Source organism: Anser brachyrhynchus (genome assembly GCF_964034855.1).
Source record: "Anser brachyrhynchus genome assembly, chromosome: 3".
Classification (NCBI taxonomy): Eukaryota; Metazoa; Chordata; class Aves; order Anseriformes; family Anatidae; genus Anser; species Anser brachyrhynchus.
Window position 1 is genome coordinate 117080146 of NC_137696.1, and position 18619 is coordinate 117098764.

Genomic DNA, 18619 nt, shown 5'->3' on the forward strand with positions numbered 1-18619 from the left:
TGTTTGCTTGAGAATGTACTTCTCTTAGGCTGTTGTCAGCTGGGAAAAGAAAGGGTCCAGATGAAGAAGGAATCCTTACAATGAGGTCTGTGTTCAGCAGGTCAGTCCAAAACCTTTTGCTATGATGTGAAAGGCTGCAGTGGGCTTCAGTTCAAGCTCTGAATGGTCTGTGCTGACATCTTTAGCTCATGGCATTCATTGCTGTCTTCATTGTTGTCCACGATTTCTCTGATAGGATATAATTTTCTACAGCTGGCTTAGGCGCAAAATCACCACAGGCAAAGCTTTATGCTGTTCCTTTGATGTGCTATTTCATTGTGTGTTTCATCAAAATTAGACAAACAAATGTAGAGAGAATAGGTGCTCCTGCATGTGTCATCCTCTGCATATCAAGTGTATAGAAACAATCCCTCACCCAGAGTCCTGCTTGGGCTGCTGCACACGTCAGAATTCAACCACAGAGGGTTTCATTTGCTCTGTTTCTACATCTTCAGGATCAGAAGAGGTTTAAACACCTACCCACTGCTAAAGCTCATTATTTTCTGCCAGTATCCTAAGTGGGGGTGGGGTAAAGGGAGTATAAAAATTTATTCTAAAACATAATTAGATGCAAGATTCAGGTAGGGATTTAGATATGGCTTGATTAAATCAGAGTCCTTTTCTAATACAAATGAACACTACACTGCGAGTCCCATTATTTAGAGATTTTTCCATGAAGATTTAGAAAATGTGCTCTTTATTCGTTGACATCACATCTTAATTGAAAGCTCCCGTCTTCAGGTGTGTTCAGTAAAGTAGATTCTCAGCTGAAATATAGTCATGTTGTTCCAGTCTTACTGGTGTAATCACATCAGTGGATGTCTTCTAAGGGAAGCTGAGGACATCACTTGAAAAAATGTCTGTGTGAAGGTAAACTCTCCTGCAGTCATTACATCGCATTGCATTAGTACATTAGTGGGAAACCAGAGAGAACAAACTACTGTTGTGTCTCATGCAAGTTACTTTAATAATGAGAGTCATTAGACTCTCTTAATTCCAGTGCTAGACTCCCAAGAATGGTGAAATATGGTTCTTAGAAATCAGTGATCTATACTGAGTTGTGTTTTTAAAAAACAAAACAAAACAACAAGCAAAAAGCTCAGCTATCTCTCTTGCCATGGCTGGCTTTTGAGCTGTGCCTAAACTTTGCAAACAGGACAAGAGTATATATGGGGATTTTAACTGGCTGGACCAAACAGCTATGCATTCTGTTTATGTACTCCCTAATGGGCTGGATAATGGGTGCTGTTAAATGAGTAGCACTGGATGAGTGACATAAAGGATTCTGAACGTTGATTGAAGCTTAGACATGGTGGATATGTCACTGGCAGGTATTATATAGGAGTCATGAATAGCACAGATCTCTTGCCTACTGGGATGATTTCCGTGGTTCCCTGAGGAGCCAACAGAATGAGAAGAAAGCTCTCTTCTTCCAGTTGCTGCCATGAGCTCGAAAAAGCTACACGCAATTTCGTTAGTGTTCATCTAGCCAGAGGCTGAAACTAACACCAGGGCGTTTGTATCTGTTGCAATAACAGAAAGCCCCTAAGGACTCCCCAGTGTCTATCCTCTTTCATGGGCTACGGTCTGGGCCTCTGATTCTTCCATTTGGCCCAGAAAATTCACAACAGGGTATTATGGGCAGCCAAACCAGCGTATGTTGGCTGGGTCCTTCTGCGGGCTGCCAAGCTCCTCAGAGCATGTCTGCTTATTTGGCTCCCCTTCATGCTCTTATCATGGGCAGTGCCTACATCCCATGCATTCCCAGCTCAGCATCGCTACATCTCACCCACGTAAGGATGGTCTGGTCTGTGCCTCCTCCTGTGATCCCATGTTCAGATAATCTCCCTTAGCAGGGTAGGGCAGCAGAGCAGCATCGTGACCCGTTCTCCACTGTTTGGCCAGACGGACTCAATCCTTTCTTGCATGTGTTTTTTCCTCTGGTCTCTTTCTCTTCACAACTCATTACTCAGTAAGGTGATACCCTGGGTGAGCTGAGTTTACACAAGCAGTGACACACACATAGTCACAGCTTTCCAGCTCGACCCATCTAAACACAATGCTCCCCTCAAGCTCATCCAACATCCAGATTTGCTGATGAGAAAGCAAGCAAGTAAATATAGAATGCAGGTTGGAGCTGCAGTTATAGAAATGCAGATTATGATAAAACTATGTATCAAAACATAGTATCTGTTCCTATGAAGCTGAGGTCTGCAATATCCCTGTCATGGGCTATAAGGAATCTGTATCTTAAAAGAAACAAAATTTGTGAGTAAGGAATGCAGAACACTTTTTTCCTTTTTTCAAGGTTATATTGTTTATCAATGAGACACACCAAGGTGAAGGACAAGAAATAGATTAAAAAACAAAGAAAAAAAAAAAGCAAATGCTTTTGCAGCTGGTTGGTTTTATTTCTGACTTTGGAGGCAAGATCATCTGCTACCATCTCTAACACAGTCAAGATGAATTCAAAATATTCTGGCACTTGTCTTCATTGTTTTGAAATCTTTAGGTGACCCTGTGAGATGCTGCTTCAATCAGAAAGGCTATCATTTCCTTTTCTGCAGATACCTAACATACCTAACATCTTAGTAATATTACCTTGTCACATTTTAATCAGTTTTTTTTTTTCCCTCTGTTTTGTTTTCTTTGCCTTGGAAATATATTCTAGCATGCTTTGCAAAGCTGAAGGTCTGCAGAGACAAAGGAAATGTTTGTCAATTGTCTAAATATTTGAAACTGCAATATACAAATTACTACTTCTGTTTTTATGAGATATTTTTTGTAATGCAGTGTTGTTTGCTATTATTGCTGCTCTGATGACAGTGACACTAGAAGCTGTTAGGGACGTTCAGCAATCCTCATTCAAGTTACAGCAATTAGAGAAGATTAAAACAAAGTGACTTGTGCAAATTCAAAAAGCAAGTAAGTAGTGGAGTTAACATTAAATCTCAAACTTTTTGAATCAAAATCAAAAGCTAATAGATTGTCTAATAGGCTGAACAATGATGCTAAGTAATTTAAAAATATATCATATTTGAATCATCATAGATCATATTGTGCTAATCTTGAATGACAGAAAACTTGCAAATATGGTAATGAAAAGAAATCTGCCCAGATGTGGTAACAGTGACTCGATATCAGTAAGACCTTAATCTGTGTATACATAGAAAGATGTTGACTGAGTTAAGAAAAACCTCATTCAGTAGTCCCTTGGGATGCTAGAACTTTTTAAGCATTAAAACACTTGAATAAAAACTGAGGACAAGCGCCAGGACTCAACAACGGAAAACACTACACATTTTTTCATACAGAAAGGGCAAAAAGTATGCTATGCTAATTTTATTTCACATAAAGGAAAACAATAAACAAACGATGCATATGAAATCCCAAGGGCAGATATTCAGTTGCTGTATGTTTGCTTTACTGGAGTTAAATTATCTGATATTTGTGGAGGTTCTGACCCTCAAATGTTAAAATAGACACCAATCTCCCTGTTTCGTGAGCAATAACTTCTGTTGAAAATGTCTTGTTTTTAACTTGTAGACATATTTGCATTCTTCATCTTTGCTTCTTGGTTTTCCATCCAGCTGCTGCTCTGTGGTATGTGATATAAAAAGAGTGAAGATTTTAAATTGGTCCTACCTTTTGCAAGCAATGCAGCTATTTTCTGTTTGTTCAGATAAGACGTTATAGCAGACAATTAGCTCTGAATTTCTAAAGTGTCTTGTTTTTCAATCTTATAAGCCAATATTCAAATTAAAAAAAAAAAATTAAAAAAGTACTCTGACAGAAAAGTCAGAACTTTTCCAAGATGTGAAGATTTTCTTGTATTACAGATTATAGGATTTTATACGTCAAAATAAATTGAAGCCTAGGTATGACAAACCACAGAATCATAGAATCATAGAACGGTTTGGGTTGGAAGGGAACTCATAGATCATCCAGTTCCAAACCCCCTGCCATAGGCAGGGATGCCACACAGTAGATCAAGTTGCTCGGGGCCTCATCTAACTTGGTATTAAACTCCTCCAGGGATGGGGCATCCACAACCTCTCTGGGCAACCTGTTCCAGTGCCTCAACACCCTCTGAGTGAAGAATTTCCTCCTAACCTCAAATCTAAAGATACATTCTTTTAGTTTAAAACCATTCCCCCTCATCTTTCTATGTTTACGTGTGTTTCTACATATTCTCATGTTTATTTTAAATTACATTAATTATGTAAGATTTTGGTTCTAGGAGATTCTTCCAGACACTTAAGACAAATCCTGTAACACAAATTTTGAGGACATTTGGGGAAGATCTCCCACACTAGGGACACTGTTCCATGAAGCTGTTCAGTGGAAAACAATTGAGATCTGATGGTCTTTTCAACCCTTAGAATTCAAGCCATGACCTACTGGATCATGATGATGAAAGTAAATAAGTTACTTAGTGGTTAACACAGAAAACTTAGCAATTTTCCCTTCCTAAGGGAACATACTGCTCTATATTCATGATAGGGAAAAAGTCTGGAGGAAATCCATGGCAATATTAATTATTTTTAAATGTGCTTAGAGAGATATCACTGGTTTAATATTGTATACCATCTGGATCCAGATTCTCTAGTTTAATATTGTATACCATCTGGATTCAGACTCACTGCTTGAGAGAATGTTTATAGTTATGAACTGCATCTTCACTATAAGATTTATGCACTTTTTTCCTTCACTTTCATGACAGTATAAAATAATCAATTTCTACCTGAAAAATGCAGGCCTTAGTCAAATCTGTATGAAGTCAATGCAAATTCTCAGTGAACTCTGGATCACATCCCCTGGCCAGACCTTAAACTGGGGTAAAGATGCTTTCAATCACTGATGACTCACAATGGTAAAGAAAGGGAGTTGTTTTTCCTTTTCTGCTGCGCGGCTCTGAATGCCATTGACAGCCAGCCCTGCAGAGAGATGGAAACAGAATGCAATCAGACTTCCAAATCTTCCCTTAATGCAGTGTCTTTCTTCGGAGCTTTTCCCTGTAGGGTACCTCTCAGATGGGGATAAGTAATGCTGTTAGTACATAATCCAATCACTGATGCAGATTGCTCCTAGACAACCCTTAGCAGCAGATTTTTTTTTGTTATTGTTATAAAGTGGCTTTTATGCAGGAGAAAAATAAAATAAAATAGGACGTGGCTTAGAAGTTATTAGCAGTAAGAATAAGGCTTGTTATATATTTTATGCATATGATAAATTGGAATCTTAGTTTAACATAAAATATCAAAAGCCAAAGCAAAACAATGAAGCATTTTAGTGTTCAGGACAGGATGCCAGTTTGGTGCTCTCCTCTCCCCTGTTGCATTGTCCAGTCAGCATGGGACGTGCACTTCTTTCCCAAACTGAACCTGTTTCTGGGATTGCTAAGGTAGAGGTCTCATTCTAAATCTTTTGCTGCCATTGCTGTTCTCTCCCCCTTTTGCTCTGTGTCTCTAGGACTGTGCTTAATATGCTGCTATTGGTAGGGTGGTCTGCAGATGCAGTTACTGCTCTGGGTCTTTATAGATGTGGTTTCTTCTTCCAGCCTCACATCGAAATTCTTATTCAATTTCACATCTGCTTCTCCACTTCCATCTCCCTCCCATAATGTCTCTCTCTTCTGTATTTTGACTGCAGACATTTTGGACCTAGGATTATATCTCCTGTATAAATGTTATAAAGCTTAGCTCTCTAGAAGGTCAACACCATGACCATGTAACAAGCAGCAAATCATCAAGTAGTGTCCCACCCACCCAGTTTAAGCATCTAACTTTGACCTACTGAAGATGCCGTTGAAGTTCTCCATAAAGAGAGGCAATAGAGAAAGGTGGGTCTTTGAAGTTATCAAGAATGATGCCCTTCAGCTGTCCAAATTAAAAGCACAGCTTCTAGCTCTCCAGGTTATCAGAAACATCTGCCTCTAATTTTGAAACTATATGTTTATAAACTAGATCTCTCCCATAAATAGGAACAAAAAGACAGAAAATGTGTATGATTGTTCCAGAAGAACTGAGTTCGATTTTATGATAAATGAATGATTTCCTCAAAATCCCTCAGGATTCTTTTAAAACAATGCACTACTACTTCCCAGTTCCACTGAGCTGGTTTGTTTAAAATGTTTTTTGGCGTCTGTTAATGCTTCTAACAAAATGAAATCTGCGGGTATAATGTAATTCTGAAATGTATGTTTAAAGCAAAGACTATACAAAAGACATATGGAAATGGCATAATTCATATCCCTTGAATTATTTTTAAGAACTTAGAAAAACATATATGGTCATAATCTTTCCATCTAATCTTATTCTTTTCCTGAGCATTCACCACATGAAATTTTGTATTAATCCTATGACCAGAAGCCAGATTCAGATCTACCCAGGCCATCTTCTGCATTTTGTAGCAATTAGTGGAGTGTCAACAAATTAATAATGTTAAAAATTATGGTGTAAACATGGTAAAGGCTTATTTCAACATAGGTGAAATCTTAAAAAATGGTATAAAGATATACTCAAGAAAGTTTACCTGTCCTCTTCATTTTAATATTAATTACTGTACTGTTACTGGACTCCTTAAACCAATAAAGGGATCCTATTTGCTGCAATGGGTGCTAAAATTCATGAAATAGGAAAGCTTCCTAATTTTGAAGAGTTTATAAATTAGAACAAGAGAAAACCTGGAGAGAAAAGCAGCAGAGAGAGACAAAAGGATTTGTTTAGGTCTATAGAAGAAGATATCACAACTAAAACCACTGATTTCTGAGTCAAGATTAGTCTGTGACCATGGGTCATGTGCTGCTCTTTGCCTTTTGGATTATCTGTTGCTTTTAGTGCTGATAGGGAGAAGTCCAGTTTACTGGGGATGGATTTTGCTATGTCTTACCTGAGTGCCAATCAATAGTTTTTCCTATTCAGAAAATTGATTAACAGATGATTGAGCAAAAGAAGGGGACATGGTCTACCTTTTCTTCCCTATTTTTTTTTCTTAATTTCTTAATGCAATTAAAAATAAATGTTCTGGATGATTTCATCAGGCTGGGATAAATCAGATGTAAAAACAGAAAACAAAGTGTGCAGCCTGTCTTCCAAGCTAGAAACTCTCACCATCTCATATAGGACAGAGCTACTTACAGATTTCATGAGGAGTCAGTGCTTAATGGAGGTGAAGAAGTCAGCGGAGGCTGGCTGTTTCTTGTCTTTTTCTTTTTACAGAAACACAGCAAGGATCTCATTTTCTGCTACTTGCATTGGCTGAAGGGGGCAGGGGATGTCAAAATGCATGGATTTCTTAGCAGGTTTGTTAAAGTTTTTGATTCCCTTGATTTATCCTTTCGTAACTATCGTGAAAAGTGAAAGTGCTCGCAATTAGAGTTAATGAGCATTTCATTGCTTGTGACAGTTTATTTCAATTAGTATTGTTGCTGTTTTCTTCTTTAAGTTGGGAAAATGTTCTGGAAAGCTTCTGTGGTAACACATGGAGCCAAGTTTGAGTTCTTTATAACTGGCTGAGAACAGCAGACACAACTTGACCTTTACAAGAAGGGAATATATTATTCTTAAAGGAGCCTTCAAATCTCTGTTGGCTTTGCTGCATAAATTTACATGTTTCTTTAGACGATTTTTGCCACCAAAGACCTCTCTATAGGTGGACCTCTCACAAAACAAATGGCACGCTCATTTCTGCAGTGTTTCTCAAATGTATTGTTATGCTGGCTGAGAGAGTTGGGGTTGTTCAGCCTGGAGAGCAGAATGCTCTGGGAGACCTTTTAGCAGCATTCTAGTACCTAAAGGGGGCCTATAAAAAAGAGAGAGACTCTTTATCAGTGTGTATAGTGATAGGACAAGAGCTAACAGATTTAAAATAAAAGACGGTAGAATTAGATTAGACATAAGGAAGAAATTCTTTACTATGAGGGTGTTGTGATTTAACCTGGCAGGCAGCTCAGAACCACACGGCTACTTGTTCACTCTCCCCAGGTGGGATGGGAGAGAGAATTGGAAAGGTAACAGTGCAAGAACTCATGGTTTGAGATAAAGACACTTTACTAGGGAAAGCAAAAGCCACAAGCGCAGGCAAAACAAAACAAGGTATTTGTTCACTACTTCCCATCAACAGGTATGCAGCCACTTCCTGGAGAGCAAGGCTCATCACATGTAACTGTTTCTTGGGAAGACAAATGTCATCACTCCAAATGTCCTTCCCTTCCTCCTTCTTTACCCCAGCTTTTATTGCTGAGCATGATGCCACATGGTGTGGGACATCCCTTTGTCCAGCCTGGGCCAGCTGTCCTGGCTGTGTCCCCTCCCAGCTCCTGGTGCACCCACAGTGTCCTCGCTAGCAGGGCAGCATGAGGAGCTGAAAGTCCTTGTCTGTGTGCAAGGGCTGCTCTGCAACAAGTAAATCATCAGTGTGTTATCACCACTACTTTAATCAAAAATCCAGAACACAGTATTTTATGTCTACAAAGAAAATTAACTCTGTCCCAGCCAAAACCATGATAGTGGGTGGTGAGGTACTGAAACAGCTTGCCCAGAGAAGCTGTGGATGCCCCATCCCTGGAGGTGTTCACGGCCAGGCTGGATGAGGCTTTGGGCAACCTGGTCTAGTCAGAGGCGTGCTTGTCCATGGCAGGGGGTTGGGATTAGATGATCTTTAATGTCCCTTCCAACCCAAACCATTCGGTGGTTCTATGACACACATTAATTCCCTTCCTTCCTTCCTTCCTTCCTTCCTTCCTTCCTTCCTTCCTTCCTTCCTTCCTTCCTTCCTTCCTTCCTTCCTTCCTTCCTTCCTTCCTTCCTTCCTTCCCTCCCTCCCTCCCTCCCTCCCTCCTTCCTTCCCTCTTTTCATCTATGTTTATATCTCTCCCTCCATCCTTACATACCATCTGGCTTCCTCTGTACCTGATGGGAATAAGGAAATATGGTAGAATTCAAGGGATAAATAAATGCAGTGGTGTTGTAACAAATCTGATTCTCAAAGAGTTGATGAAACATATCATGAGTGTCAATAACTGACAATTGCTCATGTTAGTTTAACACTACTAGTTTCAGAAGAGTCCTTCGCCTTCTGAGAGATGAATCAATGAATCTGAGCATGAAAATCAATGTGTAAATGCAATCAACCTGATCCTGCAATTTGGGGTCTGTAAGGAATTTAATACTGCACGCAATAATTCCAGCTGAGGCTGAGTTATATGCAGCATTTGACAGCAGAAGGCTGGACTTCTGAAACAAAGTTCTAGCCCTGTATGTCATTGCATTCGTTCCCTCCATTTTATTTTTTTTTAAATATTTTTTTTCATGGTCTCTGCTCATTGTTCTGATTAAATAATATTCTTTCAAGCTTCTTTATTAAAACAGATGGTAGATTACTCAGCAGAGCAATATTTAGTGCCTTAAATATTCTTGACTGACTGAGGTCAACAGAAGTTTTGTGGGACTTGTTATATTCATTTCACAGAATAATAATCTGTACCATGGAATGCTAAGGCTATTATTACTATGACTACTGTTTTTATTTACATGGCATCAGACCTACCTAGGTATAGGACAGGCAAAATTTTGACAAAATATACACAAAAGCTTTCCTTGACTGAAAAAAATGCTTTCTTTCAGGTCAGGTAGCATAAAATATGCTAATGAACTATTTCCCCCCCAAAATACCCGGAGACTTCTTAGCAAGTTTCTTTAAACTTCTGCAACAGAAACACTGTCTAGCTAACTGAAATTTTTTCATCCCAAGCTAATCATTAACATTATTGTCAACTTTCATCAGGAGAGCATTCAGTCTGCCTCCTTTCTCTGTCTGAAATAGGAAAATCCTCATTTACCCACTTATTTATATCACTGATATTTTTGTTACCAATTCACTGTTGACTGGAATAATTTCATTAGCACTTCATGAACTCAAGTTATTATCACACAAACAAATACGACAGATTGGTTTTATAAAGCTATCACAGCAGTTTACTTTATCCAAAATAGAACACATCTTTATGTAAGTTCATTAATCCACAATATTCTTATATCTTCCTGCGGTTCTGAAAAATCCCATTTCAAAAAGGCCACATAACAATTTAGGAAGAGGTACAGTGGATGGCTACAAGGACAATTGTAGGTATGAATTTCATATAGGAGAAAAAAGAGAGGACTGTGAAAAAGGTGGTAGTCTACAAAATCAAGAATACTGTTGATAAAGTGAATGCACAGCTAAATTGTGGTTGTCTTTGCCCCAGGATGTTCTGGAGGTCAAAAGTATAAATGAGTTTATAACAGGATTCAGAGGTCTAAGGTGAATCTACCTAAACTTTTTTTCTTATAATGAGCATCCCCAAAAGACCTAGGGGGTTTATAATCTCAAAAGCCAAGTTTTATTTGAATAAGAACTAGAATAGACAGCTTCTGTAAAACTTTAAGCGACTACAAAGGTGACTACAAGAAAGAGAATAAAACTTAAAAAAAAAATGTATAGACTTGTTTTCCCCTATTTGTTCTGTCCTTGCAGAGCAATTCCTTGCTTACAGACTCAGTTATTAACAACTTGATTTTCTGGATTGCCCCAAAATCTCCAGTGACCTTCAGAGATTTTTTATTTATATTTTTTCCTAACTGTATCTGTTGTTGCTTTTCTCTCTCTCTCTCTCTCTCTCTCTTTTTATTTTTATTTTTTTTCAGGTTGTCTGTAACACTTCAGATTCTCACCTCTTACGTGAATCTCACCCTTCATTTGCTTACCACCTCTTGAACTTTTTGAATCTCTTCTAGTTCGTGCAGGCTCTATTGTTCTCGAAGGCTGTGAGATACAGCCAGACATCCTCACCTGGCCCAAACACATTTTTTAAAAAATGATGTGATCTTTAAAAAGGAACTGAGAGGAAACATATAAAATGGGTACTATGATAGGATTCCTAAGAGCATTCAATTTTATTCAATTTATCTCCTTTTTTTTTTTTTTTTTTTCCTCCCCTCATATTTTTAGTGGTATGCACTTTATTTAGTAGTGGTGGTGTAACAATCCATGGATTTCAATACACTAGTCTCTCTTTTCAAGAATACGCCAAAATGCAATAGGAACTCCTCCGTTTTATAGTTATACATTATATATATATATTATTCTCTTAGAATAGTTTATAAAACAAGCAGTAAACTGATCATTTTGGCCAAGCTTTGATTGACTTCCAGACATCTCTGATCCCTACCTCACTGCAGGTTCTTTTCTTTTCTGCATCTACAGCACAAAATAAAAGCAAAAAATGGGTCACATGCATGTCACACATACAGTTAACAACAAGTAGTTTACAAAACTACTAAAATAGGAGGTGAAGTTTCCAGGCTTTGTCCGTTAGACATGATGGTTAAAAGGTTGTGAAAGATTTCCCTTAGAGTGACTGAAGATTTTTATTTATTTATTTATTTATTGTATTTAAACTCTGTCCTTCAAGCAAGCCTGAAGCTGTTTGCTTGGATCCAACAACTGTTAAGCAAACTTCAGGGCTCAGCTCACAAATTCCTACAGGGTTTGCACAGCCCAGTTTTCTAGATTTAATTAATCAGCTCCTTTTCTCACCAAATCAAAGGCTCTGTGTAAGTAACTGTGAACTATTATTGAAAAGTCTATGGAAGGAATAATATCCTAAAACCTTGTCTAAGGTTTTGTTAGATGCTCCCCTGGCTTTGTTTCATATGACTCCTTCTTCATTTCTCTCTTTTTTCCTAACTGTACCCTATTAAGTACAAAATTGTATCTTAGTGGTCAGATGTACACATGTAAGAATGCCACTGTATCATACTGCAGACACACCTGATTGTGTACACACTAAAAATGCCATGGTTAAAAAAAGGAAGGAAAAAAAAAAAAAAAAGAAGGAGAACCCCAGAGGAATAGCTGATATTGCAGAAGTCAATGATGGTAAATCCAGGTAAATCCTATTCTAAGACCAGAGTTAATTCAAAGGGCAAAGGCTCTAGGGAAAAAAAAAAGAAAAAAAAAAGGAAAAAAAAAGAAAAAAAAAGTCATGAGTAAATTTGCAGTTATTTAGCTTCATTTTATGACTGTATTTTATGGGTCAGAGAATATCAGAGACTGATATCCAAAAATTATCTGTGCCTGTAATGACTTTAATCAGAATTATAGTTAATTTAAATGAGTCTCGCATAGTTTATTTTGGTAGTCAGCAATCTGTTTTTCTTCATATCATATAGCATTTCCCTATTTTATCAATGGAGAAGGAACGCATCCTTGAGCTTCAAGACTGTACAGCTCTGAAACATGTAGCAGAGTCTGACTGCATTATCTACCATTATGGTAAAAACAGAATTTCACTTTGTGAAGGCATTTCCATGTTTCAGAAATGTTTTCAAACTAAGTTGATACAAAATACTGATGTTTCCTGGAGAACAGACGTCCACAACAATGGATATTGTATATTAGAAAACATTAGCTAACCCCACTGATAATAACAAAACTGTTTTCAATTTGATTTGATAATCCCAAGCAGCATACAAATCACCTATATATATATTTTATCGAATATAGAGCTGCAGTAGACTAATTAGTGTAAACATAACCTGAAAGTCAACACACATTGAAAAAGATTTATGTTTCTAGTATTTTCAGGTGCAGACCTTGAATCCTATCAACAGGAATATTTTAATTTTGATTAAAATGTATATCTAATTAAAAGAGCTTTCCCAACCATTTCCCACATTTCAGAAAACTGGTGGTGTACAGAAGCAATTTTTCCCTTAAAGAAATGTCATGAAAATGTGCTATTCCATCAAAGATATTTCAGTTGTAAGCAAAGACCCTTTGGTAAATTGTTGGAGTCCTGAAAAGTTAGGAGGAGAAAAATGCTTTGATGCTGTGTATATCACAAGCTGGGGTAGTAGTAGGATGTGGGTGATGAGGCACTGGAACAGGTTGCCCAGAGAAGCTGTGGATGCCCCATCCCTGGAAGTGTTCAAGGCCAGGTTGGATGGGGCTTTGGGCAAACCCGGTCTAGTGGGAGGTGTTCCCACCTATGGCAGGAAGGTCAGACAAGATGATCTTTGATGTCCCTTCCAACCTAAACCATTCTATATAGAAAATCCTCTTCATCTGGTGATACATCAGTGAAAAATTGGCTCTGGCAAGTTTGAAATCACTGGTTCCAGCAGAAGGCAGCACTCCCTTGTTCTCCCTGACATTACAGTACCTCTCCCTAAACAAAGATGTTTTCAGTGAAAAATGCAGGTCATCAACCCATTGTCTGTAGATTAGCAGTACTAGCAGATACCCACAGAGCTTTTATAAGTCACCTTTAACTTTTCTATTGAACCTATGCCTTAAAAACAGTATTGCTGTACACTATAACCATACTTAAACTACTTCTGTTCAAATATTTCTGAAGAGTTAAATCAAACTTGAAATGCTATTAGCATAGTGCTGTATGTTCATATAGTGTATATCTGTACCAGTATCTCTGAAGAGATTTTTTTTTTTTAATTCTTTAAATAGAAGTTATGGGATCCTGTCCAAGTGTTTATACACATAGCATATGCTTAAATTTAAGTTAACTTACCCATTTGTCCTAATCCATCGATTTTTTTTTTCTTAATATCCAGCCTCAATATTTACTGCTCAGTCTAAATGCAGTGAATTTAAACAAGCCCAAATTACTGCCTTTCCTTTTGTGATAGCCTTTAACCTATTTGAAATTTTTTCTCCTATATTCAGTCATTTTTCTTTTTTTCCTTAACAATACCAGTTATTCAGATTTCTCCTCCTAGCCATGTTTTCTAGATCTCTAGCAAGTCACCATCACTGCGTTTCTCTGGATTATTGTAACTGATCCATATCTTTTCAGAAATCCAGGATGTATTGGGCTTTATTGTTGGGGCTGGTTGTTACAAAGTGCACTAGAAGGATAACTACACTTTGATTTAAACATCAAATCTGCTGCTTGAATCGAGAGCCAGACATGTGGTTTTTAGTGTTATCAATTGATTTCTCTCAAGTTCTGAAAGTAATTGCCCTAAATACACTTGTAGCATTCATCCTAAAAATAACCAAATGCCATATAAAAGATGCTGACATTTTCCTGACAAGTGTGATTCATGAGGAGCAGCAGTGTGATGACTGGAAATTTTCCCAGCCAAAGTGATTACAGTGACAACCTCACTATATGGGATGAACTGACTGAACAGCTGGTTTTACATTTACTCTTTATATATGCACAGCTGGCAAGCACCATCTTTTGGATAGACAGATGGATGTCTGTTTGTTTGGGGGGGAGATAACATATTTATCATGCATCCGCTCTTATCTCTTGAGAATATGCATTGCAATAAATATTACACATAAAGCTTCAAAACATCAGAAAAGAATGAATTTTAAGCCTCTGTATGTGGTGCAGGCAGGGTTACAGCTTGAAACACTGGCTGCGCTTGCAGTTCTGCAAGACTTACTCAAGTATTATTAATAGGGACAGGCTGAGATTACTAACAGTATAGAAAGTGAACTGAAGGCATAGGCACAAATAGATGGGGAAGAAACTAGGATATGAACTGACAAGATCATCAGCTGCTTTTCTGGAATCACCTGGGCACACGCTCACCCCAACGGCCCTCCAATGAAGGCTGCATTTCACAGAAAATAGATGTATGTACATAACCCATTGCTAGAGAAAGCTAACGTACCAAGTGTATTCCCTAGTGTAGCCTGCAGAAACACAATTTATCCAGTTAAAGTGATGCAATCTACAACAGTGACCACAACTGTCCCAACATTAGCTGTTCTCACAGTTGTGTGTTTTCTCTCTTCTTCAGCTCTAAGCCCTTTGAGGTGCAATTGATGGTAACTAGTGGATAACCATGCCTGCATGGTGGGTGCCATCACCATGCAAATAATTTATCACTGTTTCCATAGCTTTGGCAGTAAAATAATAAGAATAAAATAATAAGAAATCTGTCTGTAGGCAAACCCACAGTTCCAACAGTCTTACAGAAATATAGTGCTCCTGAAAGGAGCTGGTAAAACTATCTCTTTTTACCTGCGTGTTCTCTTCACAGAGTAAAAATGCCTTCAGGGTTCATTCTCATTTTATTTAATGCACATGGTAAAAACTTACGAGGTCACAGAGATTTATGCTAGCAGATTTGGCGGCCTTTTAATATTTACTTAGGCTGTAAAATATAATTTGAATTTTGAAAGTATTTGTCATTGTATCTAAGATGGATAAAGGTATGTTTATTATAGCTGTATTTGCTATGTGTGATTTACATTGTTATATGTTGACTTTTCATTTCCTCAAATGTCACAGTTGCATTTTTGTCTTTCTAACTTCCTCGAAGTATGGAAAGTTAAATATTTTTTTCACACCGATGGCAATCAAATCTTGTTACAAAGTCTGAGGGTCAGACTGCTATACATACCAAGCGATGACTTATTTTTTAAGTATACTTCATGTTGTCTTCTGTTGTACAGTGCAGTGTTATTCATCACACCCAAAAGTCTCATTGCGTAGTCCCTGCTCAAGACCTCTATTTATACTACATTATAACAATGGGCTGGGGAGTGACCATAAACAGAATTTTTTCCTTTTCTTCTCCCCCACCCCATTACTTTCAGTTAATATTCTTCTCCCCATTACTTTCAGTTAATATTCTTCTCTTAGGCAGCTCTTCTGCATACTCTGAAGATTATTCTTGCAAGTTCTGAATAATACCCTCAAAGATAACTTCATAGTCCTCTTAAGAGATGTTTTCAACACAGCCAAGAAGCTTATTCTTTCTCCCAGAGCATAATTATCAATCATATTTTATTCCCCTTCTAGTTCTCTGTAAAATCTAGCTATATGGGAGGTAACTTATTTATTCAATCCTGAGGCATTAGTTTTCAGATCTTAAGTAATATTTGTTGGTTTGTTTGTTTTTGTTTTGTTTTGTTTTCTTGTTTCTAAGCTTTTAAAATACATATTAAAATACTATGGAAGGTAATTCCATTGATTCTGACTTTTTTTTGTTTGACTACATTACATTAATAAATTATCTAAATCATTCACTTCAGCTATAAGTTTTAACAGCAATAGTTTTATATCAACTTTCAAATCCCTGACAAAAGTATTGAATGGTCACAGCCTTTCATGAAAACAGATCCAGTGGAACTTGCATGCCTGGTTTATGCAGGGAGTCACAGCCCAGATAGATAATCTTTGCCAAGGAATATCAAATACCAGTCAGAGCAAATGTCTCATTCACTAAACCTCTCTACCTCTTCATCCACAGATTGTGAAATTCCTTTGGATGGAGCCAGAACAACTATATGTATAGTAGTGTATCTTATTTCCATATCTCTAAGTTTTGGGTGAAGACACTTTTGCTTCCTAGCTGTATACAGCAGGAGCTCCTGGTTTTTGTATCCTTTAAGCCACTGCTGCAATGCTAACAATCAGCAATTAGACATTAACCATACAGCAAAGAAAGGCATGAAAGATATTTATTTGCAGGAAATCAGCCCATTCATTAGCTGTCATTTTTAGACCATTTAGACTGTATATTTAGACTGTATATAGATTAGATTCCACAGTTCATCACATCAGTATAAAGGGCATATTTTCAAAATTACCAAAGACAGTTTCTGAAAAAGAGAAAGATTTCTGACTTTTCACTGCTTCTGATTTTTCCTTTTTTTTTTTTTTTTTTTTTTTTTTTTTTTGTAGCTGCCTAGGTACAAGTTTAGACATCTTTTGACGTTTTAAAATTTTTGTTGGTGTTTAACCAAAACCAGTCAAAAACTAATCAAAAATGAAAGGGAGCATGAAAACAACCCAGATATTCACAGTACAATAGAATAAGTGTTTTGAGGAATAAGGACTGCTCTTACCTACCTAGACTTTGCACATGTGGTCTGATTCCCCAGCAAGCAGCTAAAATGCCCTGGATCTAAGGCATAGCTTGGTATAACATTAACATTAATAGGATGTGTTGCTTAGTGAAAGAAGCAACTGCTACCTTGCAGTCTCTGGTGGGGGCTGAGGTAACATTTGAGAAACATCTATGAAGGAAAAAAAAAAAAAAAAGAGTAACACCGAAGGCATCTAATGGCAAGGTAGAGAAGTCAAATGACAGATGCTTGAGAAGCCAAACAGCAAGGGAGTTTGAGAGTTCAGACGGCAGATGCATGGCAAGCAAAAGGGCTCATCTGAGAGAACACCTGCCATTTTTCATGCACCTGTTTAATTTTTGAACTATAGTATTTGTGTATGCAAAGGGAAGTGAGGAAGCAAAACCGAAGCCACAGACCCAAAGGGGTGAGGTCTTAGTCTTTGTATTCGGGACTATCAACAGAGTTGCCCTAGCGAAATCCTTAGCGTAATCAAATGAAGCAGCTGTTTGCACTGCTGGATCTATTCAGACTGCAAAAAAAGGGGTAAACACTTCTAATGCAAATATCAGCCTTGCCTCTCTACACTTGCTGCAATGATTCTGTTATTTAGCCACTTATGGTGGCAACTGGTGCAGAAAATCTCCAGGGCAAACAAGGCTTTAATTAATAATCAGTTATTTTCTGCAATAAGTAATTGGGAGGAAGCTCAGTTGAATGTTTAGACTTGAATATATCTTTGTGATCCAATAAGGAAAGTGGTTTATTCAACTGCTTTGTTAATATTTCCCATATATCTATGTCAAATTGTAGGATAATACTGTTTCTCATAGCTTTGATAAAGAGAAGGAATAGAAATGTGAAGCGGTCTAATCATTAGGATTTGCTGGGTTATAGGAAAACCCAGTGACTGAAAATTTTAATGACTTTTCACACTAAATATAAATAACCCCTAAAGGGAAGTTGGCATCATTGTGAATACTTGCTTTACAAGCCCATAAAAAATGGTAGATTTTATCTAGCACATTACAGGAAATTCATTTATTCCTCAAAGCCCTCAGCGTTGAGGCATGGCATTATAATATAGAAAATATGTGCATGTATACACTCAAAAAACCCACAAAAAAAACTTAAGTTTCCAATTTCATAATTATAAAATAGAAGAGTTTATGTAAGTCTAATTCATACTTTGTCTATCCCATATTTGAGTATTCTGTACTTGGAAAATAAACAGAATTCAGGTAGAAAGTATGGCTGTGACAAGAACAATTTGTTTTAAATGTTTTAATGTGTATAACACATAATTTACTAGACACATTAGACGTTGAGAAGTCTAAGTGTTTGATTGTTCTGGGTTTGACTCAGTGATAGAGTTACAATCCTTTTTGTTCTGCAGCATTAACCACTAGTTTGTCTTTTTTTCTCGACCTGATATTGTGCTAAGTGAAATTGAAGAAAATCACTCTGTTTTATTCAAGTACTGGAGGGGACTACATCTTTCCCTTATCTATGTTTCTTCAGGTTTAATTTGCCTTTAGAGGTAAAAATTGTGTGATATTCTCACAAAATTCTCTTTTCATAATTCTTCACTTTTAAATTTTCTCCTAGTGTACTTAATGAATAAACTGTCTCAAAACTAACCAAACAGTTCACTAACCATAAGGAGACATGACAGAACACAAAAGAATGTGTGAATCTAGACTAAGAC

The 18619-nt window shown here is 37.3% G+C and overlaps 1 protein-coding gene across 8 annotated transcripts in view; it reads left to right on the forward strand.

Annotated features, from left to right (window-relative positions):
* The first annotated feature begins 3648 nt into the window (after positions 1-3648).
* The window catches only part of LOC308192194 (uncharacterized protein), an 87534-nt gene continuing 72563 nt past the window's right edge, over positions 3649-18619 (forward strand). For all 8 annotated transcript variants that reach the window (XR_013948631.1, XR_013948632.1, XR_013948633.1 and 5 more), the window contains exons 1-2: positions 3649-4458; positions 7260-7342. Coding sequence is in view for 2 of the 8 variants with exons in the window: in XM_080585487.1 (XP_080441613.1) it covers positions 4402-4458; positions 7260-7342 (140 nt within the window). In the remaining 6 variants the exon portion in view is untranslated. The remainder of the gene's footprint in view (positions 4459-7259; positions 7343-18619) is intronic.